Source organism: Rhamphochromis sp. 'chilingali' (genome assembly GCF_963969265.1).
Source record: "Rhamphochromis sp. 'chilingali' genome assembly, chromosome: 2".
In the NCBI taxonomy this organism is placed as follows: Eukaryota; Metazoa; Chordata; class Actinopteri; order Cichliformes; family Cichlidae; genus Rhamphochromis; species Rhamphochromis sp. 'chilingali'.
Genome location: NC_137930.1, coordinates 42,348,039 through 42,366,092, shown reverse-complemented (window position 1 = coordinate 42,366,092; position 18,054 = coordinate 42,348,039). Strand labels below are relative to the sequence as shown.

At 38.7% G+C, this 18,054-nt stretch overlaps 1 protein-coding gene across 5 annotated transcripts in view; it reads left to right on the top strand.

Moving 5' to 3' along the window:
* The window catches only part of ptprz1a (protein tyrosine phosphatase receptor type Z1a), a 95,125-nt gene that overhangs the window by 13,339 nt on the left and 63,732 nt on the right, over positions 1-18,054 (top strand). For all 5 annotated transcript variants that reach the window (XR_013969809.1, XM_080866065.1, XM_080866067.1 and 2 more), the window contains exons 2-4: positions 7,770-7,832; positions 14,893-15,072; positions 17,400-17,551. Coding sequence is in view for 4 of the 5 variants with exons in the window: in XM_080866065.1 (XP_080722191.1) it covers positions 7,770-7,832; positions 14,893-15,072; positions 17,400-17,551 (395 nt within the window). In the remaining variant the exon portion in view is untranslated. The remainder of the gene's footprint in view (positions 1-7,769; positions 7,833-14,892; positions 15,073-17,399; positions 17,552-18,054) is intronic.

The following is an 18,054-nucleotide window of genomic DNA, read 5'->3' as shown; positions in this document are numbered from 1 at the left end:
GAGGACAAATCCATAATTTCCTCTGTGTCTGCCCCCTAGCTGCTAATTTAAATTAGGTCATCTCTCAAAATAGTCATGTGTGTCCAAGGTGTTGAGAGCAAATGCCCGCCTGTTAATGAGTCAGTGATTGTGTTATTGATGATGATCACACACATCACAATGGATATATGCAAGTAAAAAACCAATTGATGTTTGGCTGCAAACTTGCAGGCAGGGTGGCTGTGGCTGCCCCCTGCAGATGATGTGGCACTGAAATCTTTAGAAGGTCAGCGGGTAGGACGCCCTGCTTAGAACACTATGGACAGAAAACTCAATCATCTTTTTTCCTGTGAGACTGAACCCATGTTTTTTCAAGTTGTGGTCTGTATGCTACAAATGGGAAACACTATTCTAATAAATACCCCATTATACAGCCACCATTTACAAGCTTATCTGTATGTGAATTCGGTAATAAAATACTTCTAGATGGAATTAAGTGCAAGATAGAACTGAGCTTTTTAGAGTAGGGGAAAAATAAATGTTATTCATGTAGTCTCGTAAATAATGGATAACTTTTGGTTAGCTGGCCATTCAGTCTTAGATAAATTTTATTCATATGTCCATTGTATATGTTAAATTTCAAATTCCTTTTTTGCAGACATACTTTTGAATGGCTCTTTACGCTAAAGCTGATTCAAACCTGTCCATTGAACCCTGATACTTTGCTCTTCACTGTAACGATATTATCACAATATCTTCTCAGTCAAATGTTGTTTTGTTGGTGTTGTGCTGCCTTTGTTGGCATATTAATATAAAAATGGGTATTTTCAGTATTATATGTGTTCTATAGACACAATGTTCATTTTCAATTTATAAATATAACACAGTTATCAGTGAGTGGAAACTGCATACTGGACATCTGCGCATCAAAAGGACCCAGTCGAGGTGGTTCAGGAATCTGATTAGTATGCCTCCTGGGTGAGGTGTTCCCAGCATGTCCCGCAGGAGGGAGGCCCTGGGGCAGACCTAGGACACAGTGGAGAGATTGCATTCCATAATTTCCTCAGGTATTAATAAAGTATTCTGATTCTCTCAGCTGAAGATGGATGGATGAATGGAAATTTAATGACTGGACTTGTTGCACAGGTGGCATCCTATTATGGTGCCACACTGAGCTCCTGAAAGCCTCCCATTCTTTCACAAATGTTTGTAAAAGGAGTCTGCGTGCCTAGGTGATTGATTTTTATACACCCGTGGCTGTGGAAGTTATTGAATTCAATGATTTGGATGAGTGATTGAATACTTTCAGCAGTATAGAAATAGACTTTATTTGATCACACATTGGGGAAATTCACTTGTTACAGTATCGCAAGGGACGTGGGACACAAGGTACAATTGAGATCTATTGGAAAAAAAAATAATTTAAACGGAAAAATATTTTTAAAATAGTATACAACAAAGAAAAATACTATACGATACAATAGTAAAATATACTATATAAAGATTGTTACTATATACAATAAGATACACCAAGAGTTTTATTTTTATATATGTATATAAAGTGCAGTGGGAGTGATAAAAATATGTATGTATTTTAAACAGTATTTTTATCCTGTGTGGATATTTTACAGTCTTAAAATGAGGTTCTCATTCAACCTTGGTCTACTACTTTTGGTGGGTTACTTCAGTGTTTACTGCCCATTTTCCCTAGTTGGCAACTTGGAAATACTACATGCCTTGGATGCAGCATTAAAATCGTCAAATTCATTCATGAAGTAGTCTTTTGATTTCACTACATGCTCTAACCGACGTCCCTAGGCATACCATTTTCAATTGATTTACTCTCCAACTGAGGATTAAGTTGACAAAGTATTTAATCCAAGAAAGAGGGCTTTACATTCATCCTCACACTTCCCTTCTCGTTGTTGTTTCTTTGGGATACAGTGCTGGCATTCTGCTCCATCCATTTAAGTCCAGTGTTTAATTAAGTTGTTTTTCTGTTGAAGGAGCTTCTCTGGGGGCCTTTGACAAACTCTTTCGTCAGTGTGTGTACAATCAGATTAGAATCAAAACACCTCTACTTAGAAGACATGCTTTATAAATAAGGAAATCTGCAAAAGAAGGTAATTCAGTGCTTAGTTTTGCAGGACTTATTAGACATTAGAAAAGGCAGAATTTTGAGTAAATAAGACAACAAATATTTGCTTTATCTCAAAAGTTGGGCAGTTATTGCCTTTGAAATACTTTTTTTTTAAAACTTTTTTTAAATGTTGGGACAGTTTGTGTTTAAACGATGTATGATGTTTACCTGGAAACACTTGTGCAAAATACTAAACCACCTATTTGCTTAATATTTATAACTAAATGCTAAAAATCTGGCCCTCTTTAACAATCTATTAAGTTGTTTCCTTTTCCTCTCCATGCTGCTACCTCTCTAGCAGACAACCAGATAAAAGATAACAGAAGCCATCATAGTGTCATTAAAGATCCTTATTAAACTTCTGCACACTCCAAAAGACCTCAGCCTGCCCAGCTGATGAAGCCAACTTTGGCCCACCTTGTACAGAGCATAAGTGTTATGTGACTAGTCCTGTTTATTGTTTTGGTAAATGGATTTGTACTTTAGTGTCCAAACCACAGTTATGCTGTCAATGAGCATTTTACTGGTGTTAATGAGCAGGTGGTGAGGTCACACCAGATGAAGTAGGCGATACTCTGGATCATCAGAGAACTTCTGGAGATGGCATTTTGTGGTGTTGTATCTGAAGTCCGAAGTATAGAGGATAAAAAGGAAGGGACAGAGGACCGTCCCCTGAGGGCCCCTGATGCTGCATATCACCACTTCAGACACACAGACCTGAAGCCTCACGTACTGTAGTCTTTTGATGAGGTAGTCCATTGTCCATGCAGTCACAGTGCTTCTAGTACTCTACAGCTGTGAAAGTGATCTTGCCAAAAAGTAATTCTATGGATTGCATCATCCACCCCAACACCAGGATGGTAAGCAAACAGCAGGGGTCCAGCAGCAAGAGAATGGAGGTTGTTGATCCCCTCCAGACTCTTCATCAAGTGGGAAAAGTAAAAACACAGGTCTAAAATGGTTAGGCTCCCTGGGGTATACAGTCTTTAGCACCAGAACGACACAGGAAGTTTTTCACTTTGGTGGGAGGAGTGTGAAAATGCAAAATCTTGTCCGAAGAGGGGGGAGTAGCACATTGGGAGTGGGGCTTGAATCAAAAGTCCCTTTTCCATTAGTACCTACTCAGGTCGACTTGCCATGGATCTACGTGACTCGACTCACATCGACTTGCTTTCCAGCCCAGTAGTACCTTGTTTGCGTGCTTGTTGTCATTGCAATGAATCTGCACGTCCTGCGATGTCATTTCTATTGACACGACTGCGACACACCAGTTGGTGGCATGCAGTCTGATGATGTCACATTTTAGTACCTGTTTTGATCAATTGGAACCCTAGCTGAGCAGGTACTAAAAAGTGCCTGGTACCAGTTACTATGACCTAATGGAAAACCGTGGTGAACCGTGACGAGTCAATCCGAGTCAGTACTAATAGAAAAGGGGATAATCTCTCTTTAAAAAAGGGATTCAGTTCACGATTGCTCTATTCTGTAGTCTGTATCCATAACCAGTTTGGTCAATACTCTGACTGAGGGTTGGTTCACGCTTACGCAGAAGTGCAGTCAAGACAGAGCAGTTGGATAGGACTCCTTCTTTTGAGGTCCAGGGAAGCAGGACTGCCAGGCCTTCAGTTAATCATTCTGGGTATGTCTCATTCATTAGCAGCAGGTTAATTTGTGCAGCCAGACATTCATTGTTAGTTAGTTAGCTTCTTTAGCCAGTAAGTGGGATTCATATCAGGGCCTGGTGCTGTCCAACTCTTCATGCTTCATTCTTTTTTGGATATCTGCAACTGTTGACGCTTGTTCAGGGAGGTTGCTATGGTTGCTCTTAGCACCACCAGGTCTAAGGGGTAGCAGAGGGCAGCAAATTATTTCTTGGGAGGTGTTAATTACCCTCTGTGCAGTCTTCCTGTTCTCATTAGTGGTCTGTCCATACCAAATACCCAGGCAGTAGGAGAGCACACTCCACTGAGAAACATTAGAAGGCCAGCAGCAGCTTCTCATTAAGGTTATTCTTCCTTAGGACACGAAGGAAGTGCAGCTGTTGCTGGTCCTTCTTTACCAGGACGTTGGTGTTGTCCGTCAAGGTGAGACCTGAAGTCCATTAGGAATTCTTTGTTTTAAGGACGTTCAGCTTCAGGTTGTTTTCTGAGCACCAGTGGGACAAGTTCTCTACCTCCGCCCTGTACGCTGTCTCATCTCCATCAGAGATGAGCCGAACCATGGTGGTGTCATCACTTTATGATGGTATTCAGTGCCTTCAACAAATGCACTGGGGCTTGGTTCCCAATAAATAACTTCGATGTTTCTATGTATGTGTGTGAACAGGTGACTGAAATGAGGCGTATTGCATAGTGCTTTGAGTACTATTTGAGTAGATTAAAAAAGTGCTATATAGTAATCAGTCGTTTACAATGGTTTGAGATCATATTCAGAGTTTGTTAGTGTTTGTGTGTATGAAATAATTAATTTTTTTCCTGTTGTTTTTTCTTTCATTGGATTTTCATAGAAATAAATAATTCATCCTGTATTTTTACCAGTAATTCATCCAATGAAAATATTACTAATACCACCCCCACCATGCTCAAATCCTCGTTGGCATCAAGAGCTGAGGGTCAGGGATTCGGGTGGAAGTAGAGGGGAGGGGGTTGTTACACATTCTGGCATGAGCACCAGTTCTCACCCCACAGCCTGTAGATGTCCTGGCTCTCCCAGGGTTTAGCTAATCCTCTTATTCAGCTTCTGGCTGGAGGCTGCGGGGCTCCCACAGACCGGAGCACAGAGTCGGCCACTCTCCGCTGAATAAACACAGTGACACAGTTGTGGTCTTTTTCTATTTCGTACAGGCGCTGAGCAAGAATTCTCCATAGAATCTATTCTACTCCTTCACTCTTTTCCAGTAAGCATGTTAACCCACCACCCCCAATCATCAAGACCTGAATTACATCTCTCCTACTCAGTCACCCTCCCATGTTCACTTCTTTGTTCTTCTAAAATCAGCTTTTCTCTCTTGATCCCCTTTTGCTCTATAACAGAAACCTTTTTTTTCTTCATTATTGATGGCTTCAGGAATATTTTCTCCAAACAGCGCAACAAACACTAGCCACATTGTGTAGTGTGACATCATTTTATGCTCCCTCCACAGAGGTTCCCAAGCGCTTTGCTTGCCGAGTTTACTTAACAAAGGAAAATATGATTTGTCAAAAAACCTGAACATCATGGACTGTAAATGTGCTAATTACCTCAAACTTAGCATAATGTCATCCATCCCAGTCACCTGTCCCAATCAATTTGGAAAATAAGGTTACTTTGTGCTTTCAGTTAGAGCAAAAGTGATACCAGACTACCATTTAAAAAATGAATTTGACCCATGGTTGCAAAAAAAATCTTTCTCTTGCATGCTCATAGACTAAAAAGGAATCTGATGCTACTTCTGATCTATTAAACATGCTAAAATGTCTTAAAAAGAGCACAAATTCTCACAGCTTTGAGATATGTTTGTAAATTCAGAGACAACTGTCATTTTTAATTTGAGTTTACAAGCTTTGACTATTACAAAGTTAAAGCAAATATGGGAAAGTGTATAGATGTATATGTGACTTTTAAAACTTCAATTTAGTTGTTGGGTTCCTGTTAATATGCACTGCAAATAAAAGTCTTATTATTTTACAAGAAGAGTGCTAGAGAGCATAATTATTTCTTGATTAAATTCTATTCACATTAATTGTCAAACATTTTGATTATTGGTTGTTTTTTATGATTATTTTTAAACAGATGTCCCTAACATGAACTTGTACCAGGTTATTAAATGCTAGTTATTAATTGTCTATGTTACAAAAATCCAAGTTTTTAAGTTTCTGATTGCAAGCCACACAAAAGATGAAATTTGAATGATTTGTTTTGTTGTGTTTTTTTTAAAACAGGCAATTCCTTTATTATGTAGAAATTTTAACCTTGTGGATATGTTGTGACACAAAAATGGAGAATTTTTAAAAGTATATTTGAATCATTTGAGAGGTTAAAAAAATCTACAAACTCAACAAATAAAGTATGCGTAATCAAATTATCCAGACAAATTATTTGTCATTGGCCTAGGTTCCCAGCTTTGCCTTGTTGGGAATTAAGCTTAGAGTGTAACTTTGATAACCTGAAATTTAATCTAAAATGAAAAGTTTAGTGCTCTTAACACTTTCGTGACAGATTGTTAGCTAGGGAGAGTGTGACGCCAGTGTGTATATATGTATGCACAGAGACATCTGCATACACAGGAACAGTCTGTAATAAGCTCTTGTTGATATACTGGTTACAGAGCAAACAGGTGTTACATGTCAGAACTGCTTACTTACACTGTCTGGCTGACATTTCCAGCTTAAGAGAGACAGAGCTCACAATTTCCTGTCAGGGTTGGCCCTACTGACAGCACAGACCTCACACCCCAGACCTCGGCAGCATTTTAGCTTGTGTCTCCATCTTAACACGGCTTCTGTCTGTGACTGTGCCATGTTGGCTTGAGCACAACACCAGACTGTCATTAGACTGCCACTTTTGCCAAAGAAAATCTTTTTGTAGAGGTATAATGTACAGCAAAAGTCTGCCATTTGAAGTTTATTTCCTCTCATCCACAAATAGTAAATGCTTACATCTTTAGCAAAGATTTTTTTATTTGTCTAAAATATTTACATTGACTGGCAATTACTCACTTGCAGCACAGCCAGAAACCTCACCACCCTCCCGAATTAATATGCCACACACTATAGAGCAAGTTCATGCTCACATCTCTGCCCTATTAAGAAAAAAATGGGGGTAAAAAAGTAGCAAAATTTTATCACTAACAAAAAAATGGCACTGTGACACACACCCCAGAACACACACGCACACACTGGCGTTATGTTTGGGCAGCAGCCCTTTTATTTGTGGCAACAAAAATTTTCTGATATATCTGAGCAGTATTATCAGGTCCTGTCCTGCAAATGAGCTCCATTCAACAGTTTGAATTTAATTTGGTGGCAGTACCTCTTGTTCAGCCGTAGGACTTTAATAATATCCATGAAGTTCTCCACCACCTGAAGGTTCTGGTTAAAATGACGCTTCAACTCAAAGTAACAGTTTTCTTAAGTAGAGCAAAGACTCCTGATACGAGGTGCAGTCCATGATGGTGGAGCTTGAGTCCATTTCACAGCAGCCTGGCCTATAGAGAGAAAATACATTAATGAAAAAAAATAAGCTAAAAATGAATAATTACTCAAATATCTTGCAGAATATACTTAGACTGCGTGCCCAAGTCAAATCTGTCACATCTGTGTATTTAAAAACAAACAAACAAACAAACAAACAAAAAGATCCCCATGAACTAAATAGAAGAGAAGAAGTTAAAGAATTGAAACTCGGAGGTAGGGTGGGGCACGTAAACGAGAATGAACAGCTTGCAGAACTGGGCGAACCTATATAGATGACAACCGGAAGGAGCGTGTTTGGAGGTGTGGCCCCGCTCCTGAAATTCCGATACTTAATCTCCAAATAAAATACCCACTGTTATTGTAGTTAACTTGGATATGTTAAATAATTTATGTAAATAGTTCTACTATTTATAGATAAAGAAACTGAATACTCTATGTGGAACATGTGTTGGTGACCATTTGTTTCTGTCTTGCAGCTGAAGGATATGGATACAGGAATCAGCGCAAATTTTCAGAAGACATTGACTGGTCGTACGCAGGTGAGTCAACAATCACAGGTAACAAAACGAAAATGCTGAAGCAACTTCTGTGCATTCAGAACGTTCCTGAATTAGTAGAGCAACATGGTGTCAACAGATTTGGGAGGTCTTCATTTTGTTATGTGTTTGTGTACACTGCTGTTTGGTAAGACTCTTGAGTATATATATTATTAGTGTGGGTCTTTTGAAACTGAGTGGATGCTTGGTGAAGTCTTGGGACTCGTCTGCAAACTCCAATCCACTTTTTGTGGTGGGGGAATAGGTGATACCCCGAACACGGTGGTGTTCTGGGGCATTGCTATTGCTGGCCCTGGACCAACCTTTTCCTAACCCATGGCAGGTTGTGGGAGATGGGGGTGCCTACTGAGCCACAGGAGGTAGAGGATTACCCTCCTTCCGGGGGTAGTCCTCAACCTCTTGGTTTTACCTGTCCCATCCTTCCCTCCTCCACACTCCCTCATACAACACATCACTCACACACGTAGTCTTGAAGGGGTGTCGTGGATTGCGTAGGTTAGTGTGTAAGGCCATGAAAGGGCCCCCTGTGTAACGGATATTCATGAATACACGGATGCGCCTTATGCCCCCCCCCCCCGTCCTCCTTTTTTAATTACACACAGGGGTGCAGGAAGGGGGACATCTTCCTACACCCCTGTTTCACACACTCTGCCTCAGATCAGGGGCAACAAGCAGTTTGTGGTGGTTTAGGGCGACATCTGCTCACCAACACCATGGGGGGGGGGGGGTGTTTGCACGTGTCTTTGTCTCTCTGTATGTCATCAGTTGGTAGGTGAGAGCGAGTGAACGAAGTGTATGAGCGTGTGTGTGTGCATGGTGGGGTCTAGGTCTGGGGCTTGCTGGGCCTTGGCTCAAGTGGGACATGGTGACCAGGTCGTGTGTACTTTTGGGAGCTGTCTGCCTTCAGGCTTCTGGGGGGCATCATTGCAGTTACCCTAATTATCAAGTACATTTGTGACAAAGACACAGTGACTGCGTGTGAGAATGCCTGACTCATACACTCTCTCCCCATCTCCTTCTCACGCTGTCCTTTCTCTCACACATACTATTGGAAAATTGTTGATTTATGTGTCTGTGTTTTTTCACATTCTTCGTGCTCCAGGTCTTGTATGTTTGTTTTTTTTGTTTTTTTTGTTTGTTTTTTTTTGGGGGGGGGGGGGGGGGGGGGTTGTTTTGTTTTATTTTGTTTTTGTCTCTTACTTGTGCAGTAGTTGGCAATACATTTTATTTGTTTTATTTGTTTAAAGTTTGTGGCAAGCCTATTCATGCTGTTATGCATTAAGCAAACACCAAAAGAGTATGGTAGGTATAGAAGCTCTAGCTAAAATAAAGAGTCTCAGTGGCATGTAAAGGAACAAAGAGCAGAAAGATAAATCTAAAAGACTTCCACACCCAGTACTGGACATCACTACCAACAATACAGACTGCATTGCCCTTTAGCTGCTGTTACATTAATCTTGAAACTTAATTTTTAGGCGAGAGGTTTCTTCCCTTTATGTGTTCTTAATGATCAAATACGGGCCTATCAGACTGCCAGTTTTTGTTTTGAAAGATTCATGTTTCCAAAAAAGAAAGGGGGGAAAAGGAAAAACTGGTGATAAACTGACTTTTCTTCTGTCACCATTAGAGCTGCACGATTAATCGTTAGAAAATCGCGATCTCGATTCATACTTATGAGCGATCTCATTTCCAAATGACAACGATTTACAAAAAGAAAAAGAAAAAAGATGACGACGACTGTACCGCATTTTGATCCGGGACGTAATCTGCATGAAAACAAGCGCTCACTCTTCCTGCTCAACAAATAACAAGGGCGGAGCCTTATACCACGTGATACAGAAGCTGTGCCGTGTGATGCTAAAATTAGCAGGGAAAAAACAACGTTGAGCACGTCAGGGATGACGAGAAAGTGACAGGAGAAAATCCGTCCCGGTCAACCACCCAAACATCAATAATGGGAACCTTATACAGCGCTTCCCTTTACCCGTCGAACTCCCGCAGGCACAAAGAAATTACGGAGGCTATCACTTATCACCTGACCAAAGATATGGCTCCCATCAACACTGTGCAAAACGAGGGATTTAGGAAAATGATCAACACCCTAGACAAACGCTACACAGTGCCGTCCCGCAACTGTTTTTCTATTGTTGCACTACCTGCTCTATACACGCAGTGTCGAGCAACGGTGGACACGGGATTTCAAGCAGTACAACATTTTGCGGCAACAACAAAGCGTGAGACATTTGTTGTTTTTATGTTTATTTATTGTTTTTATGTTCAGTCTCAACTGTTACGAAGTTGATGTGCAGCTAATAAGTGCAATAAATATTTATACTGGAAAAGAAAATCGTGAGAGAATCGTGATCTCAATTCTAAGCCAAAAAATCGTGATTCTCATTTTATGCAAAATCGTGCAAAATCGTCATCGTCATATTTTGAGATTTTGGGTGATTGGATAGAACCACTGGATGAACCACTATATATGCAGGAGTATTTAGAACTATGTTCCTAGGACTATGCTCTTTTAGACCTCAGATAAGACTGCAGAGATCTCAGATGACATTCCTAGAATCTACTGGAGCCAAACAAAGTTTGGGTGGGGGGGTGGATGTTACTGCCCTGAGTGTTCCAATTACCTCAGAGACCACTGTTGCTTTCATCTTCCACATCTTTTCTAGCTCCTCTTCCGGCTCTTGACCCCTCGAGTTCCTTATGTTCCTACTTATTGGTATTGTTGTCGCTTTGCTATTGCTACATCTATCTTTACAACTTATCTTTGCTTAAGCATCTTAAAACACTTGGTTTTAGAACTAAACAAGCCTCTGGGATGAGAGGTGCAGTGTCTTCATCAAAACTTCACTAACTCCAATCACTTTCTTTCCACGCTTCTTAAACTACTATGATCTGGATAAATGAGAACCTATGCAGACATACTTCCACGATGCTTCCCTTTCTTGCTCCTCTTTTTTTCTCAGGTTTCTGAATCCCTGATGGATTCACTAAGTACATAAGTACATCAGTTTGATGACATCTGATGTACTCATGGATCTTTGTATTTTTATTGTGGACAGTGGTTCTGGTAGTGGCTATATAAATGATAGACAACTGTTAGATTGATAAATGTAAGGTTTTCCTACTTGATATTCAGTTTTTGTTGAAAAAAAAGGGGTCAGTTTCAACAAAAAATCTAAATTTGTTTCAAAGAGGAGAATACAATGCTCTCACAGTTACCCCAAGATAAAAGGAGTGATATTCTGATGTTGGAGTTTTCATGAACGTGAACTGTGCTGAAAACTGCTTCTCTGACTGAGCAAACACAAATGAATTAAACAAGCATGTTCTGACTTCTCCGATCATTCTCTAAAGTGGAAATGACTTCTCCATATTTTTAAGTTGGTCTTTGTTATGAATTCAAAATGATGTCACAAATTGGGCAGATGTCTTAACAATCATTTTAGTAACATACTCTGGACTGCATACTTTTATAAACAGGATTTTAACAGTAATCTCAGGATCAATGAATATATACAGTATATTCCAAATATTTTATAAATATTTCGTATTTAATTGTATTAAAAGACAAAACACATCAATAGCATTCACTAAGAAAGTTTTAGAGACTGGCTGAGATGGCGTGTTGCTTCTTCTCTGTAGAAAGCTCTTGCTTCACGATCTTTAAGAGGTGGCGATAGTTTCAATGTAATACAAATGAAGCGTGGCTGTGGAACATCAAGCACTTAATAAGAAAAGCAAAAAACCCTCATTTTAACATTGTCATAAAGTTCAGGAAATACAAAGAAGAGAATTGTTTATATAATGGTGTTCTGTAAATACTTTGTCAATAATTCCTACACCTTTGACACATCACAAGCATCACTTTCAGTCTTCTGTCTGGCTTCCCACAGAGTTGACATTCGCAAACCTGAAACAATGACTTGGTGATGTTCCGGGGTAGGATGAGAGCCATCTTTTCAATTTCTTCCATGTACAAGTCGGCCACAATGGGAGAAATTGGGGAGCCCATGGCACACCCATGTTTCTGTGTGTAGTACTGACCCTTGTATGTAAAATATGTGTAATGAAGACAGTTCCAAAGGTAAACACACTTGGTCGATGCTGAGAGTAGTCCTGTTGCAGAGGATGAGGTCATCCTGTAATCTCTTACAAACTACCTCCAACGCTTCCGTGACTGGAATACAAATAAAGACACATGTAACATCATATAAGGCCATTGTTTCATCTGCTCCTGTAATGACATCTCGCACCTTCTCAACAAAATCCAAAATGTTCTGGATGTGGTGTCCAGAGCTGCCTACCAAGGGGTTGAGAATCAAAGACAAAAGATTTTAAGATGTCATAGGTGACATAGTTGATTATACAGACAATTCGTTTTAAAGGTGTGCACTTTTTACCAATCTTCTGTAAACCATACAGACTTGGTGTAGATTCCCCTGGGTATAGCCCTGGGTATGATGTCCAGTTAGTGTTGTCTTGTTCTAACTGTTTCAGACAATCTATCACCCTCTTCCTGTAACCACTTCCTGGGTTTCATTTTAGGGGTTCATAACTATTTTTGTTACTGAGCAGTGGCAAAAGGATGTTCTAGTGAGTTCTATGCTAAGCAAAGCCGTAAAGGAACAAAGTTATATTAGACACTGGTCTGAAACTGATTAACAACCTAATCTGGTCAGCTACTTCAGCGGTCCCCAACCCCCGGGCCTCGGACCGGTACTGGTCCGTGCGTCGTTTGGTACCGGGCCGCAAGAGTTGAGGCTCAGGTGTGAAATGTATGGTTTTCAGGGTTTTTATTGGTTTTCAGCGTTATTTTGTTATCGTTTTTATCATTAACTCTGTTTTCCTGGGTCTTTTCACGTGTGTTATGAATAAATCTTCTTTTTTTTCGGTACCGGTACTAGTTTTATTTTGTTGTATGTATCCGCGACACCTTAAAGGCCGGTCCATGAAAATATTGTCGGGCATAAACCGGTCCGTGGCGCAAAAAAGGTTGGAGACCGCTGTCCTACTTAACTGACGAGATCAATGTTACAAGTCAGTTAAACTTCAATATCACAGAAGTTTAACTGACTTGATGCTATACTATGATTAAAAAGTGTTCTTTTAATTTTTGTAAAACGTGCACGGTGCATAAACACCTTGCATCCCCACGCACGGGGCGATCCACGCTAACTTGCTAACGGAGATTTGCCGCGTTAATGCGGTTATGGCATTAACGTCATTTTAACGAGATTAACGTTGACAGCACTAGTATATATGGATAAAGTACACATCATTTGCGTATGTTTAATCTATGTTTAAATGTCCCTTAGCATAATGTCCCTTGACCAGACACCTTTGGTAAGCACACAAGCTTTTAGCATAATTTTTCTGCTGACTTTAAAAGTTATTGGTTTTGGCAGGTTTGAGGTAATCACTTTGGAAAAATGTCGGTCTGTTTTATCCTTTCCACAACCAGCTTTGATCTGTGTTGTGTATCATTGCCCTATTGAAACGCTGAACACATTTGAACTGTTTTATTTCATTTTATCCACTTTGTACCAGTTCCGCTGGCAGCAATATTCCCCCAGTTCCAACCCAATATTTACCAGTTGGTACTATTTTCCCTGTGGTTAAGTACCTTAGCTTTATAAGTAAAGGTGAGCTAATCTGAGTTGATGTACAGTAGCTAGTATCACCAAAGGTTTTACACCCTGTGGTCTATCCAGATCTTTTCATACTGCTCAGATGACACAGAACAAACCAAAAACAAGAAAACACATTGCTATTGTGTAATAACACCCTGACATAGTTTTTAGGGTCAGATTTCTGAGGGAAACAATGTGTATAGAAGTCCCTTCTTTTCCAAAAGATTCTATATCATACAATGTTTTGATGATGCTGTGATGAACACTGGGGTGGCTCAGGAGGTAGAATGGGTCAGAAGGTTGGTGGTTTGATCCCTGGCTGCTCCAGTCTGCATGCCAAATATCCTTGGGCAAGATTCGAACCTCAAGTTGCTCTCTGAAGCATCCATCAGAGTATGTGTAATGTGTAATGTGTGTGAATGTCAGATAGAAAGCACTTATGTAAAACCATACGGAAAAGTGCTTGTGTGAATGGGTGAATGAGGTGAATGAGGTATTGTGCGAAGCGTTTTGAGTGCTTCAAGAGAGTAGAAAAGCGCTATATTAGAATGAGTCCATTTGCCATTTAACACTGCTTTTGTCCAGAAATGTTACAGATGTGTATACTGTCTGTTCTATAGCAGCATGTGGCTCACGTAATATTAAAGAAAAAACATTTTAAGTCTTGAGCTCTGCTTAAACATTTGCATTTATTTTGTTTCTCCATTCATTTATCTTTGTTTTTCCAACAGTGCGCTCACTGGTTTAACTTAACTTCTACAAAAATCAGCAGAGAAATGAGAAGTGCTTCACGTATTTAATCAACCACAAAACTTCTTTACTTATTAAGTGCAAGATTTGTTATCATATTGCAAATTTCAGAAAAAGTCATTGTAATTCATTTCCCAGATTAACTCTAATGATAAGGTACAAAGTTTACATGAATTCACAAAATGGTAAAATGTCAATTTTTTTGTATTGGAGTTTGTATTGTATTTTTTGTAGACATTTCTATATTAGATGGAGGAAAACAGGAATTTATTCTGTCATTTAAATGTTTATCTATTAGTTAATTACTTTGGTGTAGTATGAATGGACATGGAAGAGGTCTTTATTAATAGAAAAAGCTTGAAATATCTGAAAATCTAATTAAAGGTTTAAACTCTATGCCTTCCTTCACATTTTTGAAGCTGTCCAGTGGGCAGGGCCAATTCTGGGCCCCAGGCCTTACTTTTGTGACACCCCTGAACTCGAGAGAGTCACCTACTCAACTGAAAATTATTGAAAGTAACAACTTTCACTTTTCACTATTTTTTAAAATTTATTTTGGGTTTGATTATTATTTGGTTGTCTTTCCACCAAGATCTACACCGCCCCAAAATGATTTATCTGAACACTAATTGTCTATATACACACTCCAGGAACATTAAACCAGAACAACTGGGCCAAGAAGTTTCCATCCTGCAGCAACGCCAAGCAGTCTCCCATCAACATAGAACAGAACCTGGCCCAGGTGAAACTACAGTACCAGAAGTTGAGCTTTGATGGCTGGGAGAATCTGACAACTAACAGAACAACAATCAAGAACGATGGCAAGACTGGTAATAACAGTAATGCTTTGGATTGTTGTTTTTTTTGTTGTTGTTGTTGTTGTTGTTGTTGTTGTTTTCTAGAACAATGAGAATTTTGATCTAGTTTGGTCAGTTCTACATATTCACATATACTTATATCTCAACTACTGTATGGAATAAAATAGACATTTTACACACATTATGATCGCCAGTGGAGGAGTCCTTTTGAGCCTAGCAACTGATTTTTTTTCCTCCTCAGACAATAAAATTGAAATCTTGGAATATATTAACAGCATTTATTAGAGCACCAGCCAATGTAATTTTTAAGTCATAGCTCCTATAAATTAAGAGATTGGCACTATAACTACTATATAATTTTTTGGTTTCTGTAAGGGTCACCTGTATGTGCAAGCTCAAAATTATATATTTATTGCTACATTATAATTATTGTTATCCATTAAATTTCAAATTGTCTTTTACAAACAAGTAGAAAATAGTAAAGCACATTCTCATTTTTAAAGTAATTATTTACTTCCATCACTGAACAGAACAATGTCTTTTTGTGGTTGAAAGATTCATTCATTTCTGACTTCTTAAGTCCACAAGCTGAAATTTAGATATAAAAATGTGAATTTTTAAAAAATTAGGACAGGCTAATAAAAAGAAAAAAAACTGTATACTTGTACAAGTCAACAAGAATGAATTAGCAACAGGTTGAGCTAATATTTTCCTTACCTTAACGGGGAAATTAGATTTTTGCCAAGACAAAAAAACGTAACAGGCTTAAACTTACATGGATTAAATGGCACAAAGGGAGGCAAACAAAGAGAGATCACAGTTACCAAAACATATCAAAGGGACTTTTCTTCATGTGTTCAATAATCGGTGACTTAAAACAGGCTTAATATCATCAGTTCACAGTAAATAAGGTATTATCACAACAAAACCATAATTACATGGCAACCGATGACCGTGGCAACACGATGAAAACATGACCACCATTCAAAGTAAGTTTCGATTCTTGAGCGTATCTTTTTAGCAAGTTAAAGAAAAGGCGACTTTTATTCAGGTCTGTTTTATGGTAGAGTGCAGGTGCTGCTAGAGTATTAAATAGAGAAGATCATCTTTTGATATTCTGTATGTTTCTAATCCATTGTTTTCAGGACATTTTCACTGTGTTGTGGTTGAGTCTTCAATGCAGTAGGCAAAGAATAAAACTGAAAAATCTGGGATATCAAAAACTTGAAGCAGATCTACAGTCATTGCCACTGCAACATCTTGTTTCTTTTCTTTTTGCCATTCTGTTGTAGAGTTGTTCGATATAATGATATATATCGGTTTCGTATTACGTTATCGTTTGTTTCGTGGTGTCGCAAAATAAACAATTTAAGGGAATATTTTTTCAGCGTTTTGATGGTCACTGTAGTGGTAATATTAATTTCTTAAAGTTCTCTCTTTCTCTTATATTTAAAATAACCACACTACGCGACTGTTTTTACACATTGTCATTAGCAACAATGATGGTAAACCCATCGTGTGGCTCCACCTTTGGCTTGTTTATTTTCCACATAAACCTTTCACAATGAAGCTGAAGATCCTGTTGAGATTTTCAAAATAAACTGAAATGATGACAAGCAGAAGGACCATTCAAAACAAATCGAGGACCTTATTTCTAAACGAGGGGCTCCCTCTGTAGCATTGACATGGTTTGGTTTTGAAAAGTCTGACACGGACCAGAAAACTGTACTATGCAAATTATGCATGAAACCGGTCCCCACCTCAGACTCAAACACGGCAAACCTCTTCTACCACCTACGCAAGAATAGTGTGAAAGAGTATGGAGAGAGTTTATGGATGAAAAGCAAAAAAAAAAGCCATCATGTGCTAAAAATAAACCTTAGACTCAAACGTTAGAACAGGCTTTTCCCTGTGTAATAAATAATCACAAAGAAAATTCTGTCCGTTACAACTTGTGTCTAAAAATGTACAGTTTCACGCATCAGTCAAAACACTCAACTCCAAGTGTACGACGCCCACCTGAAAACACTTCACGCAAGTCGAGTTGCCCAAGATTCACAGAATTTACAGAAAATGTAAAATTTTTGTCATATATATCGTTGTCATGACAATAAATGTCTTATATTGGGATATGAGATTTTGGTCATATCGCACAGCGCTATTCTGTTGTAGACTTACTAGTATGCTTTTGCCCGACCCAGTTTGGGTCACGCAAGCTGTTGTACAAATGGCATCTCTCTTTATACATTAGTCTCAATGTAGCCTTTTAATAGCAATTATAAAATAAAGAAAACTCAGTCTCACACGTGCCATTTTTTCTCACATATCTTTTCTGTTAGTGACCGTCAATGTGGATGGTGACTTCTATGTCAGTGGAGCAGGTCTCAGGTCAAAGGTCAAGGTGGGGTGCATCACTTTCCACTGGGGGTGCTGCAATGCTTCTTCAGAGGGGTCAGAACATAGTCTGAATGGTGTCAAATACCCTCTAGAGGTGAGTCAGCTTATGTGAGTAGTGTTCAGCTTGGTAATGACCTAAATGTTAAATATTACTTACAGACTCAAATTCATCTGTTATGATCAGGAGAATTTAAACTATATCTATAAGTTCAGCTCTGTCCAGAAATGAAGCATTCAGCTATGTTAAACTCTAAGATCAATCTAAATATCATTAGCTGTCTTTATTATTGTGTTTTCATCATAGTTTTGTTCTGTCTTTATTTAATGATAGATTAATTAGTATTATTTACTATTTTTTGTTTTACCTCTGCAACCTTTGTTCCATTTTTATAATTTTATTTTCATTTTATTTGCTCTACTTAATTTAGTTTTATATTATTTCTTGTATTGTTTTGTTTACTACTTGACATGATGCATCTCAAGGCATTTACTTAAATATGATAAAAAATAATGTTATAATATTATATAACATTATAACCAGAATTCTTATAAAGCAACAATAAAATATCATCCTAATTTAAAACAAAATCATTTCAT